The sequence below is a fragment of the Plasmodium malariae genome (assembly GCF_900090045.1).
Source record: "Plasmodium malariae genome assembly, chromosome: 7".
Lineage (NCBI taxonomy): Eukaryota > Apicomplexa > Aconoidasida > Haemosporida > Plasmodiidae > Plasmodium > Plasmodium malariae.
In genome coordinates, this window is record NC_041781.1 from 1,645,318 (window position 1) to 1,667,383 (window position 22,066).

The 22,066-nt window shown below is 26.4% G+C and overlaps 7 protein-coding genes across 7 annotated transcripts; 4 read left to right on the forward strand and 3 right to left on the reverse strand.

The window, feature by feature from the left end:
• Positions 1-1,588: 1,588 nt before the first annotated feature.
• Positions 1,589-2,972, forward strand: PmUG01_07043200 (conserved Plasmodium protein, unknown function; the record flags this gene model as incomplete). The annotated part of the gene is made up of 3 exons (XM_029004186.1): positions 1,589-1,655; positions 1,925-2,665; positions 2,878-2,972. 3 exons carry the CDS (start codon positions 1,589-1,591, stop codon positions 2,970-2,972), a joined length of 903 nt encoding a protein of 300 aa, XP_028860900.1.
• Positions 2,973-3,492: 520 nt separating this feature from the next.
• PmUG01_07043300 (conserved Plasmodium protein, unknown function) lies at positions 3,493-4,770 on the reverse strand (the record flags this gene model as incomplete). The annotated part of the gene is made up of 3 exons (XM_029004187.1): positions 3,493-3,759; positions 4,043-4,173; positions 4,542-4,770. The coding sequence occupies 3 exons, from the start codon at positions 4,768-4,770 to the stop codon at positions 3,493-3,495; spliced, it is 627 nt and encodes a 208-aa protein (XP_028860901.1).
• Positions 4,771-8,222: 3,452 nt separating this feature from the next.
• PmUG01_07043400 (conserved protein, unknown function) lies at positions 8,223-9,168 on the forward strand (the record flags this gene model as incomplete). The annotated part of the gene is made up of 2 exons (XM_029004188.1): positions 8,223-8,318; positions 8,509-9,168. 2 exons carry the CDS (start codon positions 8,223-8,225, stop codon positions 9,166-9,168), a joined length of 756 nt encoding a protein of 251 aa, XP_028860902.1.
• Positions 9,169-10,058: 890 nt separating this feature from the next.
• Positions 10,059-12,463, forward strand: PmUG01_07043500 (PIH1 domain-containing protein, putative; the record flags this gene model as incomplete). Its single annotated transcript, XM_029004190.1, has 2 exons — positions 10,059-10,425; positions 10,671-12,463. 2 exons carry the CDS (start codon positions 10,059-10,061, stop codon positions 12,461-12,463), a joined length of 2,160 nt encoding a protein of 719 aa, XP_028860903.1.
• An 866-nt stretch (positions 12,464-13,329) lies between these two features.
• On the reverse strand, positions 13,330-14,172 carry PmUG01_07043600 (proteasome subunit beta type-6, putative; the record flags this gene model as incomplete). The annotated part of the gene is made up of 1 exon (XM_029004191.1): positions 13,330-14,172. The coding sequence occupies one exon, from the start codon at positions 14,170-14,172 to the stop codon at positions 13,330-13,332; it is 843 nt and encodes a 280-aa protein (XP_028860904.1).
• Positions 14,173-15,826: 1,654 nt separating this feature from the next.
• AKLP2 (adenylate kinase-like protein 2, putative) lies at positions 15,827-17,484 on the reverse strand (the record flags this gene model as incomplete). Its single annotated transcript, XM_029004192.1, has 4 exons — positions 15,827-15,898; positions 16,072-16,165; positions 16,398-16,710; positions 17,133-17,484. 4 exons carry the CDS (start codon positions 17,482-17,484, stop codon positions 15,827-15,829), a joined length of 831 nt encoding a protein of 276 aa, XP_028860905.1.
• A 2,789-nt stretch (positions 17,485-20,273) lies between these two features.
• On the forward strand, positions 20,274-21,765 carry PmUG01_07043800 (conserved Plasmodium protein, unknown function; the record flags this gene model as incomplete). Its single annotated transcript, XM_029004193.1, has 5 exons — positions 20,274-20,323; positions 20,655-20,694; positions 21,152-21,191; positions 21,348-21,386; positions 21,626-21,765. The coding sequence occupies 5 exons, from the start codon at positions 20,274-20,276 to the stop codon at positions 21,763-21,765; spliced, it is 309 nt and encodes a 102-aa protein (XP_028860906.1).
• Positions 21,766-22,066: the final 301 nt, after the last annotated feature.

Below are 22,066 nucleotides of genomic sequence, written 5' to 3' on the forward strand. Positions count from 1 at the left end.
GAGTGAGGCGAGTATGCAGTATTAACCCTTATTCTCACTTTAAAAATACTAAAAGGCCTTTGACATTTCGATTGATGTCCATAATTGATATACATTTTATTACATGTCTTAAAAAATTTTCAAACGTTTAAATAAATAACAAGCATGTAAATATGAAAAGGGCTACGATCGTAAACTTTTGTGAAATAGATGAATTTTATGTAATGCAGAAAGCTTAATAAGTAAATATACAAAATTGTACATAAATTTTTTTTTTTCTTTTTTTTTTTTTTTGTGAAAATTTTCCAACTTGTAAAATATTTATTTTTAATAACATAGTAGCAATATGACTCTTTTCTTTTATTAGCTAAAAAGAGGGAGCTTATATGTGAGAATAGCGCCTTTTGTGTGCCACAAATTAAGGCTTTTTTAAATTCGAAGTTGCCTACATATTCATATGTATTGCATTTACTTATGTACGCGTATGTACATAAATATATGTATATACTCATGAACTTCTACTACGTAAGTACGTACATACATTCACTTACATAAATTGGGAAGGGGGAGAGGAAAAAAAAAAAAAAAAGGAAAAGAAGGCCTCTGACCCATTTTAATACTCGAGGAACGTAGAGTCTTTAAAATGAAAATTGTTTAGATGAATTTTAAATTTTAAGTCGTGCAAGCTGTAACTATATTATTAATACGTACATGCGCACATACATACATATATGTATACATCCGCTTATTTATGTATATGAATGTAAGTGCAGAAATTTTTTTTTTTTTTTAATTAGTTACGTTTCTTGAATAGATACATTTATGGGTGTGTTTCCCCACAAAACATTTTTTTAATTCATTAATTTGTTATTTACCGGATTTTCATATTAACCAAGTTCTTTTTATTTCTTTTTATGCCTTTTTATTCATTTTTCCATCTTTTTGTGCCCATTTGTATTTTTTCATTTTGATTTATTTTCATTAGCATTTTTATTTTCTTTTTCATTTTCGTTTCATTTCTTTTCACTTTCGTTTCATTTCTTTTCACTTTCGTTTCATTTCTTTTCTCTCTATTTATTATTGAATATTCGTTTTGATAGAGTAACTAAAATAAAATTAGGCGCAACGTAAAGTAGTAGCTTATTCATCTTGGAGGAACATGAACATGTACCAACTATCAAGTAAAAACAAAATGTTATATTGGCATCGCATGCAAAGAATAACTATAGTGCAGTTTTAAAAAGAATAAAGAATTGTAATTATGTACATATATATTTATACATATATGTATCTATATTTTTTTATGCATATTTTTGTATAGATAATTAAAGTAAAAATTAAAAAAAAAAATAGCATGATGGAAGGAAAAAATAAGGTAAACAAAAATGAGAGTAAAAAAATACAAGTACGTGGATAATAATATTACTCATAATAGTTAATTTTGTATATTCATTAGTATACACAAACATGTATGTGTTTTGTTAGCCCATATATATATATATATATTTGACTGCCAACATGTTTCAGCAGTTTAGATGGAATGCATGATATACACATCATGTTCTTCCTCCTCCTCTTCTAATTATTCCAACTGCAGCTGCTTGAGCAAATGCTTGAATTTGGTTACTCGAGAGAAATAAGTCTTAAAGTTTTGGAGGCCAGCGGGGCGAAAACAAGTATTGCGAAAAAAAGTGAAGCTCGAAAAAATAAAAAATTAATAAAAGTGAATAAAAGCGAAGCTCGAAAAAATAAAAAATTAATAATAGTAAAGAGTGAAAAATAAGGTTTATGGATTGAGGAAAATATGCGCTATTGTACGTACCAGTGTGTGTGCCATTGCACATATTTATATGTATTCCCAGCACACACCTTTTATACACAATATATAACGAGTTTAATATATATATATATATATATATGTTTATGCCATGCTTCATTTGAATAGTTGATGATGCCTTGAATTGGATTGAGCTTACCGAGGATCAGGATATCAGTTGGGACCCTCCCCCAGTAAACACAAATAATGTAAATGATGATGATAATATAAACAGAGGATCATCAACGAAATTTATAGATGATCCGATGCCCCATAACAGTTCTTATAGCAATAGTGAAAATAAAATAAAATTAACACCTGAAGAAGCTCGTAAAAAAGCCTTAGAATTACAAAAAAAAATACGTGAAAAGAAATTATTGAAAGAGAAAGAAGAAGAATTGCAAAAAGAGAAAAATCGAATTGCTATGGCAAAAGAAGTGCAAAAAAGGAGAGAACAATTAGAAGAATATGAAAGAAAAAAATATATAGAAAATTTAGAAAAAGAAAAAAATGAGCATAAAAAAGAAAAAGAGAAACAACTCGAATTGTTAAGAAGAGAATATGAAGCTAAGTTTGGTATTGCTTATAAACAAGAAAGTGAAAAAAAAAATATCCAAGATCTAACGGAAAATGAGAAAAGAGAAGAAATTGCTATTTTACTTAATAATTTAAAAAATAAAAATAAAGACAAAAAAAAAGAGTTCATAAGCTCTTTAAATATTCTAAAAACTTATTTTACTAATATAAAAGATAACATTTTGGAAAAAAAATTTCAAAAAATTAAAAAGGAAAATAAAATTTTTGTTGAAAAAATTAAAATATACGAAGAAATGCTCAGTATTTTTTTGCTAGTTGGCTTTGAGGACACAGGTTAGTGCTGAAAAAAAGGAGGCGTACGTGTGTAAATTATATCTACGCACGTAATTATGTGCATTTGTGCATATGCGTTTATGTGCACATATGTGTATAATAATATACATATTATACATGCGTGCTTGCATACATACGTGCTTACGTATATACGCACATACAACGCATTTATTTACAAGCGCACCCATCCAATTTCTTTTTTCCCTATGCAGGCGAATTTTATGTTATTAAGAATTATCCTAACACATATTTACTTTCATCAGCTGTCAAGTTTATTGATCTAGTAATTAAAGCATTAGATACATAGAGAGCAGAAATGTATTATTCAATGGACATAAAAAAAAAAAAAAGAAGAAATGCATGCAGTGGGTAGGCAGCATTCAAAGTTTAATAATAAGGAACGGGGTGATAATAAATATAGAGTGCTGGACGAATAATGGAAGAACAAAAGTTGAAAAAAGGATGGGAAAAAAAAAGCAATAAAAGGGGTAAAAAAGGGCTGGTGAAAAATTAACAATATGAAATATGTTCCACCAAGAATTATAATAAAGATTAAAAAAAAATAATTAGCACATATTATTTAATTAGATTTAATCTAACACTTTAAAAATTGACGAAAAATCAATGAGATCTGCTGCGGTGTGTACGCGTAAGTACGTACACAAATACCTACATATAAAAATATATCTACGTTAATGCTCTAAAACACGTATGCATAGATAATACATATATGTATATCTACGCTTACGCCTATGTGTGTGCGCGAAACGTATAACTCATGGCTCATTTGTTGGTATACTCATTATTCATGTTATGTTTATTTCTCTTTAATACAGAGTACGGTTAAGAGGCGTGTAAACCCATGATACCAATAGGACATGTGTTAGGAAATGAAAAAAATAGATATTTTCACTTTGGAAAAAAAAAAAAATTTTGGAGTATAATTTGAAATAAATGTATAACAGCTCTTTTTTATTTTTATAACTAAAAGAATTGTACGCTTCTACTAAGCAAACATTCATATCCTTTTTGAATTGTATAACTTTTTGATATGTCATATATTTTAAGTTTCTTATATCCGTTATGTTGTTTCTCTGTAAAAAAGGAAAAGCGGGGTGGGCGTATGGACAGTGCACATATCAATAGGTGCACACACACATATATAAATATATAAATATATATATATATATATATATATATATATATATATATATATATATTTGTGCATACTTCGTACGTGTACAATATACACGTATACAAACAAATGTACATATGCAAAAAAGCTTATTCGCGCCATTCTGAGTACATAAAACGTGCATCGTGCACAGCGTACAAGTGCAAACAATGCCTGCACAGTTAGTTGTTTTCTTTTCTTACAATAAATAGGCAATTTAATTTCTTCTTTATATGCAAAAACTTATAGTTATGTAAAAAAAAAATTGCTCTTTTCAAATAATAAAAAGAGGCATTTTTTCGGTGAACCAGTTTATCTTCATAGTTATTTTTACCTACAAAAAGGGGATGGGCAAAGAAAATACGCATGAACAAGAGTATATATAAATATATACATATACATATATGTATGTGTACATATTCTACACAGTTATATATCTACAAAGTGTAAAGATACATTTCATTTCAATTTAGAAGTTATATGTGCGTTTAAGTAGATTATTTATTATTTTGTTCTAGCTTGAATGTGCAAGCTGTTCGTTTAACATTTCGCATTTTTTTGGAGTCTCTTTTCACACATATTACACGTATGGCATATATCGCACTTAACACTCTCATTTATTAATTTTCACTCATTTTTTTTCTCATATTTTATTATAAATATTAATTTTTTTTTATATATTGGCGTTTATTTGAGTATTACTGATGATGCTGAACTTGATGAGCTTGTATAACAGATTTTCTTGAAGCAAATTATTTTTATTTAAAATTTGATTGCACTGTTTAATAATTTTTTCGTTATTTAAAAATTTGGAGTATTTATTTTTTAGAAATTTAAAAAAGAATTTTATCCAAGTTATACAAAGAATAATAATAAAAAAGGAGTAAACACATGTATAGGTATCTTTACGAATTAAGTATAGGATATTCATTAGTACTACTGTTCTGTTTTTTAAATAAAGTGGAGGAGATTATTTCATGTTTTGTAAAAACTGTTTTACATGTACGACAGTTTGTTCTCTTCATATATGGTATGCATATTACTTATAAATATATGTAGTAGGCGGGTGTATATATACATATTTTATATGCATAAAGCCATACATACACAATATATGCACCCCTATATATATTTATTTATTAAATAATTATACATAAATATATATATATTTTTTTTCATCTATGTTAATATATATCTATACAAACAACATGTTATTATAAAGTTACTGTTCTCTAGCATCCGCGTTAACATACACTTGTGCGAGCCATGGTACATCGTATATATAACAAGTATACACATAAAAATGTATATATATGTATATATAAATGCATAAACAACATACGTACAGCATATACATATGCATGTACAATATATATATATATATATATATATATATTAACAATTATACTTAAAAAATTACAATCACAAAAATGTAGGTAAAATGGTAATAAAAAAAAAAACAAAATAAAATAAAAAAAAAGAATTAAAAAGGATAAAAATATGTAAAAAAACAATCATCAAATGTGCTTTTTTTCATTTTCATTTTTGTAAAACATAATAAGGGTTTTTTTTTCCTTAATTTTAAAATATTACAAATATATATAAATAATATTTATTATATACAATAATACAGTATAAATTATTTTTTTTATTTTATATATATAATAATATTCTATATAAATATATTCATTTTCTTCGTACTTTTTTTCTTTTTCCTTATTTTGACAGTTTTCGGTTTTGTATTATGGTTTTTTTTTTTTTTGTTTATTTTATTTTTACCTCTTTCTATTTTTACATACAATTTAAAATTTTTTTTTACATATTTTCTACATTTTTTATTTTTTGAATTTTAACTCTTATTACCTCTTACGTTCTGATTTTTTTTTTTTTTAATTTTAATCCTATCTTCTTTATGAACCCATTTATTTTTCAAATATTTTTATATTTTTTTTTTTTTGTAGCATGCTATATTATTTATGAGGCTCGATAAAAAAGAAATTAAAAAAATGAGCAAAATGGCAAAATAACAGAATAACAAAATAAAATATCAGAATAACATGATAGCAAAATAAAGTTATTTTTTAACATATAATTTAAAAACAAATAATATTATAATTGAAAGATAAATTATTTACATTTTTTTACATATGATTAGAATAGAAGATGTGAATGCATAAACTTTTTTTTAAAACGTTTAATAACAATTCAAAAAATTATAGTATTTAAAATTGTATATATATTATATTGGTATATATAATAGCCGTAGTGGTGCTCTTATATATTATGTATGTTTATAATAAGTTAACAACGAAATATATAATATTTATTTATTTGCTTATTTGCTACCACCTATTTTATTTTACCCATTTTAAGGAGTGATGTAAATATACGTAAATACATATATATATATATATATATATACATATAATACATGATAGAATATTTGTTGTACATTCATTATATAATAAGTGTCAAGATGAAATTTAATAGACTATTTCACTTCTTTTCAAGTAAAACAAAATGTGAAGAGTGGATGAACGATTTTTTTTTTTGTTTTTTTTAAATTCTTGAAATTTAAAATTTTTAAAAATGTAAATTTACGGCTAATATATTTATATAAAGTCATGAGAATTTTTTTTAATATATATTTGTTCATCTTTTAGTTTCGCGTAACAAAACTCAAAAAGTTTAATTGTACACTTTAAAAAGAAAGAGAACCTTTGCATGTATAGTTGTTAGACTGCAATTTTTTTATTCATTTGTTGATACAATCCTCATATATTGAAAAAAAGAAAAATACAAATTTTTTTTTTTAAATTTTCTTGATTTTTATTTGAAAATAGTTCATTTAAGAATAGACGACTGTATTGGGCATGTTTTCATTAATGCTTCTTTTCCTTTCAAATATGACTCAACTGTTTTATACAATTTTGTATAATAACAGGGAAACCTTTCATTCATAACAGCTTTTCGCGCATATAATTTTATCTTTCCTGCTTAAGGGGATGTAAATATATGTACTAAACTAAAATATAAACTTATATATTCCTTCAAGTAACCTAACTAAATACATTTTCATAATTTTAATATTAAAAAGGGGAAAGGGGATCTCACTCCTTTTTTTTTTGTGTAGTTTTAACTGTTATGTTGAAATAAACTTCAGATAGGGTTTTAAAAAATATGATTCTTCGAATAGCAATTTCCTTTTATTGCATAATGTGGAACTATGTAGATTATTTTATACATATACACATTCATATATATATATATATGTACATTTTTTTTTTTTTATAAAAAAAAGAAAAATAATAACAATATTTTTCTATATGTACAGTAATTTTTAGCTCAAATTAAAAGCAATATTTTTCGACTTTTCAACTATCTTTACTACCTAACAAAAAGTAATACTAAATTAAAAGGCGGAATACTGAAAAGAATTTAATAGTACACAAATACGCTCTTTAGCGGGGTTTATGTTCGTACGTATGTACCAATGTATGTATGTATATATATATATATATATATATATATATATATATATACATACATACATATATTTATGAACAGTCATACAAAGAAAAAAAAAATAGTTCACTCCATACTTATTACATAAAACTTCACCTTCTACAATTGTACATTCATCGTATTGTTATTTCTTTTATATGCAGTAGCATAAATTTTTTACTTTAAAATAGTGGTCAAAAAGTAGAACATACATATAGCTATTTTTGCATTTTTTTTTTTTTTTTATTTTATGAACAATTTTTGGATAATTTTAGACAAAAAAAAAAAAAAATAAAAATAATAAAAAAATGAATACTCTCACCTTACGAAAATACAATTGTTTATTATTTTTTTTACCTGAATTGTTAAGAAAAAATAGAAAGCCAATTTAGGAGCTTCAATTCGCCAAGTTAAGCCTTGCATATATGTGCCTGCGCAGTGCATTTATATTTATGTATATAAGTATGTGCACATGCACACACACGCACACGTACATATATATTATATGTATATACATATATATTATATGTATATACATATATATTATATATATATACATTTATATGTGTGTATGATATGTATGTGTGTATGATATGTATGCGTGTATGATATGTATGTGTGTATGATATGCATGTGTGTATGATATGTATGTGTTTATGGTATATATGTGTGTGTTATTTGCTTGTATGTGTACATACAAATGTGCATGAACCTTTGTTCTCTTAACCGTAAACTTCAGTGCAGACTGTTCACTGATTTAAAAAAAGACAGTTACAAAATATTCATTATGCCCATTGGGAACACCATAAATTACCTTGCCCTGTTCATGTAAATTTTTACAACATTTAATGACTTTACTTGGCTATTCGTGTGTGAAGGATGGAAAAACAAATAGACAACGATCTTATATACAATTCTTATGAAGAATATATTAGAAAAAGGATTACACCAACAGACTTGTTTTACATTGAAGATGTAATTATGAACATAAAAAAAAAAAAATAAGGCACAACACTTTACTGAATTTGTTATTTTTTGAAGGCGCCGAAAAAAGAAAAAAAGAAATAAACTAACATATAAATACATATATATGTGTATGACTACATTTAAACTGTACTTTCAATTTCCTTCCCTACCTTTTCTCTTTTATCTTCCTCTTTTTAAGGAAGAGCTTGTGTTTGAAATATTCTCATTAGGACTGAAAAGCAGAGGAGTGCTAAGTTTAGAAGATTTTAACAGCACTTATAAAAAAAAAAAAAGAAATGAAAAAAAGCCAGTCAAAGAAGAAAATAAAGAAAACATACTATACGATATTAATTTATTGTACAGTAATACAAAAGATTTCTTTTTTACAATGAATTATCATTTACACTTTTGCAAAGAAAATAAAATAAGCACAATTCTGTTTATTCGTTATGTGAATAAACAGAAATATGAAATAAGTTCTTATATAGATATTAACATGGAAAAAGTTCGAGATAAAATAAATCGAAAAAAGTATATTTATGCAAGCAAAAAAGATTTATCTTACTATAACTGGCATAATAATTATACATGTACAAACAGTAGTGAAAACTATGAAATAGTAATAAATAAAAAAATCGGTCTTATATTTAAACATATTCATACGAATAAATATTTTATATTGAGTTCAAATAAAGAGCTAAAAATAAAATTAAGCGATAATATATATAAAGATCATAGCTCAAAAACTAATATTGTTGATGGAAAAGAAGAAATGATAAAATTATGCCACGATATTAAAAGGATGGAAGTAAATGATTCCAATTATTTGCAATGTGTACTTTATACACTACACTTGTAAGAAATTTCTTTTTTAACAAGTCTTTTTTTTTTTTTTTTTTTTTTTCCCTCCCCCCGGCACATTTTATTAATCTATCCTTCTGAGGAATTTTCGCTTAAGACCTTAATAACTTGTATTATTTCGTACTTCCTCTCTTTTTTTCATTTTTTTTTTTTTTAGTGTAGCTTAATTTCCTTACACATGAACTTACATAAATGACAGAACAAGCTATTTCACAGTCTTCATTAAAAAATACTTGGAAAAATAAAAGGAGAAGTTTTAAAAAGATTCCTACTATTTTTCCTTAAGAAAAGAGAAAAAGCGAAAAAACGAAAACGTCAAAAAATATTATTACTGTGCCTGCATTTTTTCCCGAACAAGCAAAGTAAAAATATAAATTAAAGGAAAAAAAAAAAAAAAAAATGTAAAACAAAATAAAGCAAAATATAAAACGTACTAAAGCAAAATATAAAACGTACTAAAGCAAAATATAAAGCGTACTAAAGCAAAATATAAAACGTACTAAAGCAAAATATAAAACGTACTAAAGCAAAATATAAAACATAATATAAAACAAAACAAAAAATATAATTTACGGATTAGTAAAAAGACCCAAAATAGTATAGAACACCAAAGAGCTTATGGAGAATAAGATAAGGTACACTTCTGTAGTGTACACGGTTTGACATAGTGTGTTGTCGGTCTCCTCTTTCTGATAAAAAAAAAAATAAACAAACAAACAAATACGCAATCGGTAGAACTTGCAGTGTTATGCATAAAATATTTCATAGGGCCATATTAATATACATGTAAGCGCATTTACATACATGTACATATAGACGAATACCCCCGTATTGTTCATACCCGTAAGCGCCAATGTGTGTGCGAAGAAAGTCTATTTTTTCAAAACCATGGAAGATATAAAAATTAGTTATGAAGAAAAGGAAAAATTCCACAAAGCATTTAGGCAGCATGAGTTTCGAATGCTATTTGATGAATATTTTGATGAAATATCTGATAAAAAATACAGAAAAGAAAAAGAGGATTATTTGTTAAGTTTATATTTTAAGGGGGAATTAAAAAAAGATCAAATTTTGATTAAACCAATTGAAGCATTTTGTGTTAAAACAAAAATTTTGTATTCTAACCACACTAACCAAAGACTTTTTTTAAATATCTGCTCTCATGAAGGTATTCATAGTATTTCTTTTGGGGATATTTCCAGGGGGGAGGTGAACATTCCTTACTCCCTTTCTCAAATTAGGCCTGACAAACAAGGTAAAAAAAAAAAAAAAAAGGCAGCAAAAAAGGGCAGCCAAAGAGCACCTGAAAAAGATGATCAAAATGTAGTAAAACGATTGTGTGCGGGGGAGATGAATATGCATGAACGTGTCCATGTAAGTATATACATATATGTGTATGTATATATATGTTTATGTATGTATGTATATACATATATATGTATATACGTAACGAAGTGTACACGATGTTCCCCATTTTTTACACACACACCCCGGTTTAAGGAAACAACGTGTGCTGCTTAACGATAGATTGTTGTGTTAACCCGTTAACGGTGAATGTAACTAGAAACTACAATGAAATTTTAAATTTTTTGCTGGAAGATGTGTGTGTAAATATTGAAAAAAATATCATGAAGGATAAGGAAAAGATTTGTCGAGATTTTAAAGTTTTAAGTGATATGAAATGTAAAGGTGATAAGCCTTTTTTACTATGTATAAATAAAAGTGTTATTAAAAAAAATATATTAATAGAAGAAGAGAAGAAATTGGAAAACATGAAAAAAGAATTCGAAGAAAAGAATACAGCTATATCACCAAATGATGTGGACAAAATTTTACAGAAAAGTAAAGTAGAGACAGAAATAAGAAAGAATGAAGAAAACGAACTTGACAATTCAGATATGCAAGAATTGAACACGAGAAGTATTGAAGTAGGAAAGGTAGAAATACAAAGGGAAAAAAAAAAATATTTTATTTATCATCAAGGTACAATGAATACGTCTTCTTTCTTTAAATTAAAAGAGAACAAACAAATTTCTCTTAATTTACCTAGTAAAATAAAAGTTTTAATATGTACAGATAATTATGTTAAGAAAAATGATATAAATATAAGAATCGAAAAGAAGATACTTCAAGTGAAATTTGATAACTCAGAAGAGGAAGATGTAATTGTCCATTTGCCATATCCTTGTAATGGGAAAGACTATGTGTGTGTTTTAAAAAAAGATAAAAAGAAAATAGAAATATATTTAAAATTGTGCGAAGAGTTTCTAAAGGAGTATGCTGACAGCATATATGAAAAGTATTACCATAATAAGAGGGTTGATGATAGCATTGACTCGTTGAACTACATTGACGATATAGTGGATAGTTACCAAAAAGGGAAAGACAAAGTAGATGAAGAGGTGAATGAGGGGGCAGAAGAAGAGGATGAGAAGGAAGAGGCGAATAGGAAGGTAAAAGAGGAGGATGAAAAGGAAGAGGCGAATAGGGGGGTAGAAGAAGAGGCTAGAAAGGAAGGGACGAATAGGAAGGTAGAAGAAGAGGCGAATAAGGGGGCAGAAAAAGATGGATTAACAAAAGAAGCTGAAGTTCAAGGAGGAAGCGAAGAAATACAAAACAATAAAAACCTTAACGAAGAAACGTCCAAAAGTTGTAGTTCTTCAAAAATTAAAAAAAATGATATGGAATTTCCGCCTGTTGTGCCAGAATATAGTGAAAGTGTACCTATACAAGAATTAATAAAAAATAAATCTGAAAAAATGTTAGATAGTTCTTTTAGTTTCAATGATAAGAATAATTTTTTAAATTGTGACATATCAACGAAGCTAAAATTTGGCTTTCTTGATGATTCCAAATGCGCAGAGATGAGTGAAAAAGGTGTAGAGGAAGACACAAGGGGCGGTATAAGTCAAAGTTGCAAAATTAGAGATATCGATTTAGAAGGACTTAAAAAGGAAGACCTTAATTGCACAATAAAGAGAAATAATAATATGTTAAATAATGGAGGAAATACTTTTCCTAATGGTATAAAGATAGAGATGGTAAATGATGAAGCCGATTTATTTAATAACGATCAAGTTGCTGAAAAGAGTTCAGCATTGTCGCATGAACATGCAGATAAAAATATAGGAAGTGAATTTAACAAGCTGAGCAAACTTAGAAAAAAAAAAAGTCAGATTTCAGGATGTCCTTCTACTCTTAATGATAGTGAATATTTGAAAGATATTGATATGTATGAACATGCAGAAAAGGGAGTTATCTTTTCTTGCATGTTATGGACTGCATACATATAAAAAGGAAGAACGGTAAAATGGCAAAAGCGTCATGAAAAAGACATGAAAAAAATTCTGAACGTTCATAATTTTTTTTTTTTTTTCCTTTTTTAAATAGGTATTTGGAATTTTTCTCCCTTTCAATGTGGGATATTGGCTATGCAAGGAAGGTGAGAATTTCCTCATGTATTTTGTAGCTTGTATATATGTTCATACGTACTTGTGTGCATATATAAACACAATTGCTTATTTACAAACATATCAATCTTTGCAGTGTCTCAGTAAATTTTAAATGGGCAGAAAAAGCTCAATGGAAGAAAAAAGAGAGGGGGGAACTTATTTCCTCCCTCCGTCTTAACACAGAAATTGCCTATTTTTACACGTTATGATTATTTTACAAGATGGCAAAGAAAAAAAAAAAAAAAAAATAAAGGTAAAAATAAACATATAAAATAAAAGTAAAAAAAAATAAATATATAAAATAAAAGTAAAAAAAAATAAATATATAAAATAAAAGTAAAAAAAAATAAATATATAATAATAGCATACATCTTTTTATGGTTATATTGTTGAAAACCATTTTAACTTCTTCATGTGCATAAAATGTATACGAGTTTTTTTTAATTTAGTACTTTCACATATATATATATGTATATAAGTATATATGCACGTGTGCTTATGCATAGATAGTTGTCTTAAATATATGCAGTTAATTCTCTAAAAAAAGAACAAAAAAAGGGCATTTCCACTGCAATGCACATTGTGTGGAGTTGAGTTATACGCTCAGGAGAAACTTGTACTTTAAATTTAAGTTGATAATAAAAACGATTTCGCAAAAAAAAAAAAAAAAAAAAAAAATGATTACTACCACATGTCCCCATTACCAGCTAGTAATCAAAATGCAGCTGGGTATTTGTAACGGTGTATTCTTCTACAAAGAGTTTCGTTATATTAATTATTCTTACAATCCCCCCACTACTATTATCATTGTACATGGCATATTTGACACAATTTAGAATTAAATCAAAACATTCTTTTTTGTTCATAAATTTTTTATATTTATCTTGTAAATACGACTGAATGTATACACTCCCACTACCACTAACTGCATAATCATATCTTTGAATTATGCTCCCATTTAAATTGACTGAATAAAGTTGTTGTTCTTTTTCTTTATCATAACCACCAAAGATAAGACCACACGATAAGAAATTATTATTCGCATACAGAAGCTTTTTGGTAATGTGTGCTATATTTTCTACTAACGGATTATAATCCATAAATTTATCTTCATAAAAATATTTATGTTTAGTTATTAAATTTGTATTGCTATTATTATAATCTAACGAATTGTTAATTTTATTTATGTCAATCTCTTCATCATTTATATCATCATTTATTACTTCATCTTCATGGAATCTACCTTTTTTTCGATTTTCACTTTTCATAGATAAACAATAATGTTTTATTATTTCAATTACTTTTTGGCTATGTGCTGAAGCACCACTTCTACACACATAGATATTTTCATTTATTCGATTTATTTTCCTTGAACATTTGTTCGTAATAAACGTTCCTGAGGATGTTCTAGTGTCACATGCAAGCATCACACCACTATCGTATATTAAGCCAATGATTGTCGTTCCATCAGATATTGGGGTTTTAATATCATATATACCACTAGCCAAGTTATCATTCATCGACTGTATTTTAATGCTTTCCACTTCCATCCTTCGAGATTTATGCGCACACAGGAATAAAGAGGAGGGAAGTAATAAGCGGAAATAGGAAGGGGAAATAATAAGTGGAAGTAATATGAAAAGGTAGAAATAGCAGGAAGCAAAACTTCGCAGAGGTGTAAAAAAAAAAAAAATTATGAGTTGTTGATTGGCGTTTTTCTATTTTTTATTTTTTTAAAAGGAACACATAAACAACTACATGTATATGCATACATACATACATACATACATACATACATACATACATACATGCATACATACATACAGTGGCGTAGCCTTGCATATGCGGTGAGTACTGGCTTTTCAGGCAACTCGCTCTTTCAGTACACGTTATATAAAAAATTTCGCAGGGACGCTAAAAATTGTTCACGCAAACATACACATATGTATAACTTACGTACTCTCACACATTCTTTTATGCTAAAGGAACAGAAAACGATTTAAAACAATGCGCAAGCTAGAAATTATTAAACCTTGTCACTCTCAACATATCAATATAACTCATTTTTTTACCTCACTGGCATTTGAAATTTATCGAAAGTTATATCATTAAAAAAGTTATGAACAGTTAATAATTTTTATTCAGAGAGGGGTATAATAAATTAATGATGTACATTCTTATTAACAAATATTTTTATAAAAAAAAAAAAAGTACCGTTCGTTTAAACCGTATTTGATAAATATATATACGTATTTACAGATGATATTAAACGTTACGAAAAGTGGTAATATAAATAAATTGTAGCTTTATAATGAAAATATTATGTTTTCTTAGCATATTGGTATAAGGGTTAAAAAAAAAAAAAAAAAATTTTACTCACGAGTCAGGTTGTTTTTTCGGAACAAGTCGGCTGAATATTTTGTTTTAAACTTGAGTGTCAAATCTTGTGTTTCTTAAAATTTTTTCAGGCGGCGTGTACATCAGCATATATGTGTATTATATACATATACATACGTACGTACATGTAGACTTATTTCTAAAGCACCTATTTTGTGGAATTTAGCGTTTTACATTCGTAAATATGAACACAAATTAAGAATTGCACAAAAGGGCTTTTAATTAATTGCGAAAATTTTATTTTTCTTGAGTAGGCCTCTAATATATTTTAGGAACGTTTTAAATAGTGCAATTTTCTCTTTTCTTTTTTTTTTTCGTATTTTGTGGAAATTAAAAGGAGGAAAAAAAAATAACACAAAATAATAAAGGTTAAAAAAAAAATAAGATAAAAAAAAAAAAAGGACTAAAGGGTACGAAAAAGAATGAAATGGTACGAAAAAGAATGAAATGGTACGAAAAAGAATGAAATGGTACGAAAAAGAATGAAATGGTACGAAAAAGAATGAAATGGTACGAAAAAGAATGAAATGGTACGAAAAAGAATGAAATGGTACGAAAAAGAATGAAATGGTACGAAAAAGAATGAAATGGTACGAAAAAGAATGAAATGGTACGAAAGAGAACTAAAGAGAACGAAAGAGAACGAAAGAGGACGAAAAAACTCGAATTTACAATCCCAATTGATTTATTTCATGTGGAAAATTTATTACCTGTTGGTCCACTTTCTTATTTTGGCTTCCATGGAAGCATGTAAAATGCTTGCAAATAATCGCACACACGAAATATCGTGAGGTAAAATGTTCCTTATTATGTGCTTTTAAAATATTCATTACCATCGTACGTATCATCACCAAGCACGCTATTCCAATTATTCTCATTCTGACGAACCAAATTCTTAAAAAATTTAATGATGTAAAATTTATATATGTAGGTATATATATAATTTAATGGTAGAACATTTGTTATGTCCTATTTAAACACATTATGAATGTATTAATAATAAAGTGAAGGAGAAAAAAAACAAATTTTTTTTTTTTTTTTTTGTATTATACCATAATGTGATCTATTAAACTTTTTTCATTATATTCTTTTAAATTTATGGCTTTTTTATTGTTCCCTAAAACTTTTAATACTCCTGAAACGTTTCTGTGTTATTACATGGTTGTAATACAAGAATGGAAATAAATTATTGCACATATGAGGTTAACTATTTGAATGCGCTGCGTTTCGTTGATAATAGCGAAAAAATGGAAAAGAAAAGAAAACAAAAAAAAAAAAAATAGAAAATATAAAACGAAAAGAAAAACAAAATACAAAACGAAAAGAAAAACAGAATACAAAACGAAAAAAAAAAGAAAAAGCAAAATAGTGCTTTTACCTTAAATATACATTCACTTCATCTTTAATCTCATTCGTATCTTTTTCTTTCATTTCGAATAATTCTGCATATTCGTCTTCAGCTAGGTTGTTAACATTTGAAAAAATGTTTGTGTTATTTTCTTCTTCATATTTTTCATATATGTATTCCTCATCGGCATACAAAATGAAAACATGGGAAGGTAAATATTGAAGACATTCATTTGCCTGTACATTAGTGTTGGGAAAGCCTTCAATAACATATCCCCTTTTTTGCTTTGCGTCTAAGCTGTTTATATTACTTTTAACAATAGAACATACTAAATCGTCCCTTACTATTAAAATGTGTATAAAGGATGTAACATAAATAATCACGTATGGAAAAGTGTGCAAATTTTTTTTGCACAATTTAGCTATATTTTTCTTTTTTTTCTTTTTTTCATGTTAAATAAAATAGGACATATAAAAAATTATGCACAACTTTTTTTGTTCATAAAAAAAAGTATACAAAATTGTGTCTTATAAGATACTCATAAAATGCTATTTTTTTTTCTGGGTTTTCATTACACGTACATATACATGTATACATATATATATACACTATCACTGACTTTCTAACTATTTAAAATTTCATGTACTCTCAAGTGAACCCATATATGTGCTTATTAATATATATATATATATATATATATATATATATATATTTATAGATTTATATTCCTTTTTTTTTTTTTTTTTTTTTTTTTTTTGTAAATACTTAGTTTTTTATTCGGCAAATTTTGGTCATCATCATTTGTGTTATTTGTGTTACTCGAAATGTGGGATTTTATTAAATCGGGTGTATTAAGATGGTAGTAACTAAATGAGTTGGCAATTGAAGAAGATACCGTTGATGTAATTTTTAACAAAGGAGGGCCCATTATAAAAATTTTATTTAACAGGAAAGAATAAATATTCTTATATATATATAGATAAACATTTTCTGGTTTGTTCATTAAAACATTTTTTAAAATAACATCAAACAGCTTTTCAACATTTTTTTTGCGAATGTATTCATTGGTTTCTTCTTCATATTTTTTCAGAGTTTCGCAGTCTAATAGTGTTTCCATTCTTTGTAATTTTTTCTTTCACGAGTGCTCAAGGGGGGAAAATGTTGTCTTAATTTTTGCAGACAATTCGTTTGAAAGTGTATATATATATATATATATATATATATATATATATGCATGTACATGTATATGCACATATACATACAAAAATACGTGGACACAAATATTTGTGTACCTTTCGGAGAGCTGTGTATGATAAAATTAAGATAGCTTACAATGAAAAGGGGCGATTTTGGGGAAATATTTTGTTCGCCCTTAAAAATTTTGCATACACACAAATGCATATTTATATATATATGTGCATACATAAAAGCGTACATGCATATACATGGACATTTCTCATAGCAATTTTTTTATAATTAGACATTGAGTTTTCCTTGGAACAGTAATATTATACTTTTTAAGGGACACACAAAGAAAATTTTTTTTTTTTCTGTAAATGTTTATCTACTATAAGGACGATTTGAACATGGATATTATTATTATTTTTTTTTTCCATTTAAAATAAAAACAAAACAGGGAAAAATGCCTAGACGCGTGTTTTCTTAATTTGTATGTATTTATATCATGCACTTAAATTTGCATTAGTGCTATTTTTGCTTGCTATAGTTTTTATGAAACACAAGAGTTTCAAAAAAAAAATTCTTTTTTTTTTTTTTTTTGTATTTAATTTACGTTTTTGTTTTTACTCGTGATGAGCTAATAATTCAAGAGAGTTTTTTGCTTTTTTATTTTTTAAGAACTCTTAAAATGTAATTCAAATGTACGTGAATGTTTAAATGTGGGCAAATGTTTAAATGTGGGCAAATGTTTAAATGTGGGCAAATGTTTAAATGTAGGCAAATGTTTAAATGTGGGCAAATGTTTAAATGTAGTCAAATGTTTAAATGTAGGCAAATGTTTAAATGTAGTCAAATGTTTAAATGTAGTCAAATGTTTAAATGTAGGCAAATGTTTAAATGTGGGCAAATGTTTAAGTATAGGCGAATGTTTAAATGTATGCGAATATTTACATTTTTAATGCTTCATAATAAGTCTAATAGAGAGGAAATAAAAAGAAGACAACGCGAAGGTAAAAAAAAACTAGAGTTGCTGTGTTTTCTTGAGAGTAAAACAATTTATTTTTTGTTTTTTGAAATGAGTAAAGTAAAACTAGTCTAAATGATATATGCATAGAAATACCAGATATATGAGTATATATATTTACACATTTACGTAAGCATGTACATAATATTTTATTAAGATGAAAAATATGAAAAGAGGAAGGAGACATGCCTATTAATTATACAGCTAAATGTTGAGCACATAATTAAGTGGATAAACTTTTGGAATGCATGCACAAGTATATCTGTTTGTATATGTGTGTGTATATGTATAGCTCTTGGCACTAAGCTATTGGCACTAAGCTCTTGGCACTAAGCTCTTGGCACTAGTTTTTTTAAAACTTCCTACATTGTTCATTCTGGGCAGAAACGATGGATGTGCGTTTTACAAAATATTGATTAAAAATTATGAACAACTTTGAAAAGGGTAAAGTTAAAATGAAAAATATTATTATGCACTGTTAATAAAATAGATATACAAAAAACTTTTGGTTAAATTTTTTTGGTAATTTTGTTGGCTGTTTTGTTCGCAAATTTGCCAGCAATTTTTCTCGTAATTTCGCTAAAACTTTGTTCATAATTTTTTCGTTATTTTATGCTTTGTTGTATTTTATTTATTTATTTATTTTTTACTTATTTTTTTTATTTATTTTTTGTTTATTTTTTGTTTATTTTTTGTTTATTTTTTGTTTATTTTTTGTTTATTTTTTGTTTATTTTTTGTTTATTTTTTGTTTATTTTTTGTTTATTTTTTGTTTATTTTTTGTTTATTTTTTGTTTATTTTTTTTATTTTTTATTTATTTTCATGGGAAAATTTCAGCTTACACACACCAAGTATACATAAATTTGACATCAACGGGTAATGACATTTTTTGAAATTTTTTTTTTTTTTTTTTTTTTTTTTTTTTTTTTTTTTTTAATCTGTGATAATATAGCTAAAAAAGAAGGATCGATTCAGTAATATTTCATTTGCAAAAATGAAGAAAAAATCTAAATGTCTTTTAAGAAGTGTGGAAAAAGAACAAAAGTGTAAATAATAAAAAAATAACAGATATGTGTTATAAAAGATTATTATTATGTTACTGTTTGCTGGGTGTCCACAAACTGATTTATGTGTGAATTCGTTTAAAGATAGAGAAAACAAAAGAAAAAATAAGAAAAAATAAGAAAAAATAAGAAAAAATAACAAAAAAATAAGAAAAAAGAAAAAATAACAAAAAAATAACAAAAAAATAACGAAAAGATAACGAAAAAATAAAGAAAAAATAACGAAAAAATAACGAAAAAATAACGAAAAAAATTGAGTGAAAAAGCAAATCAGGAAAAATTACATTATTATAATTTCTCTTTTTTCTAAATTTTTTCTAAATTTTTCCTCAAATTTTTGTTCTTTCGTCATTCGTTCGTCATTCTTATCATTTTTATCGATTTTTTTTTTTTTATCATTTTTCTTCATTTTTCACCATTTTTCTTCATTTTTCACCATTTTTCTTCATTTTTCATCATTTTTCTTCTTTTCTTTTTTTTCCCACCCCTACATTTTAAAAACGTTAATTGACCTTTGTAGAAGGCTCTCTTCACAAATTAAAAAAAAAAAATCGAATTTTAGCGTTAAAGTTAATGCTTATGTCTGTACATATCTCTTTTAATAAATACGCCATATTTTATTTTATATACTAACCATAATGACAATAAAAAAAATTTATAATGGGCATTTCCGCAGAATACCATCAAGGTGAACATTTAAGAGAGACTGTTTTAAAAATGTACTAAAATGTAGAAACATGTACGCACTGCGTACATGTATACACAAATGTATATATGATGTACATACACGCATATATATATATATATATATATATATATATATATTTGCTAATATATGCAAATGTAATAATGTTATTGCAATTATGCAAATGCAGGGATGTATATATATATATATATTATAATAATACAACCAAATATTTATTCGCACAATAAAAGAATTATATATACATATGTATATATATATATTTATATACATGTATATATACAACATATGAATACAAGTTTTTTTCTTTTAATAGGGACAAAGCTGAAAGTAGCTTTTCCACTGAGAAATCATCTGTGAGAAATTAAAAAAAAAAAGAAAATACATCAGAATATTCATATGTATGCATATGCGTATTGGGTTACGTCAATATTTATATACATACGTACACACATTCATATATATGAAACGTTAAAAACAATATAATTAAAGCATTTTGTTTGACTCGACATGGAAATTTTCGTAAAGCATTACGATATACGTTGTTTCTTCCCGTTTTACAAGAATAACCACGGAATAAATATCGTTTATCAATAAAATTGCACATAAATATGCGTACAAAAAATTTGACATATATATGTGTATAAATACATGTGTGTGTATGCATATATCTATGTATAAATACGTATGTGCGTATAAATACATAGGCGCGTATAAATACATAGGCGCGTATAAATACATAGGCGCGTATAAATACATATGTGCGTATAAATACATATGTGTATATATACATGTACAAAACATTTTCCGCAGGGGGAAGCATTTAATGAAAGCAAAAGTTTTGAAAAAAAAGGTTAAACAAATGGACACTTAAAAAAAATTCGTTTTTTTTTTTTTTTTTTTTTTTTTTTGCCATTTTACACATCATTCAATTGTGTATTTTTTATTTTATTTTTTTTTTTTTAATTCCCTTTTCAACTGTCCGCTTGTGTTATGTTTTACTTTTTAGGCGATTACGGGATTGTTGATAACATAATATATGGTGCAGGTAAAATATCTTCGTCTGATACTTACCACTTTTTAAAAAAAATTTATTCGTTCTGAGAATATATATATTTACATATTTGTGTTATTCCATTTGTTTTAAACTCCCTCTTTTGTTTCTATCCACTTATCGCTTCGATCCCTGTGAAATACTACTATTGATAGATAAATAATCCTTATACTAATGTGTAAACATAACCTTACAGTGCACATTCATTTCCCCATTGTTCTTTTGTATCCCAGGTATAGGTGTCGGAGCCGTGGGACTATCGCTCGCAGTACTCAGTTCAACCGTTCTTGCCTCGACTTTATTATTTTCATCTTATTTTTGCACAAATACTTGCAATGTGAACGAAGAGGAATTCTCTGATGATTTTATTTAGATCATTTGTGTGGTATACGTGCACAGGTCAGACGGAAAAGAAGAAATGCATTGGATGCGCGCGTATGGACAAGTAAATAAATAGACATATTAAAACACACAAAAACGCAGAGATAGGTATGTGCGCATATTTACATAGTTGATGGAGCTTTTAAAGAACAATTTTATTTTATCCATATTCTCCTTCCACGGCATCCTTTTATTGGTTCATTTCGTTTAATTTTGCATTATTTTGCTTCATTTTGCTTCAATATGCTTTATTTCGTTTTATTTTGCTTCAATATGCTTTATTTCGTTTTATT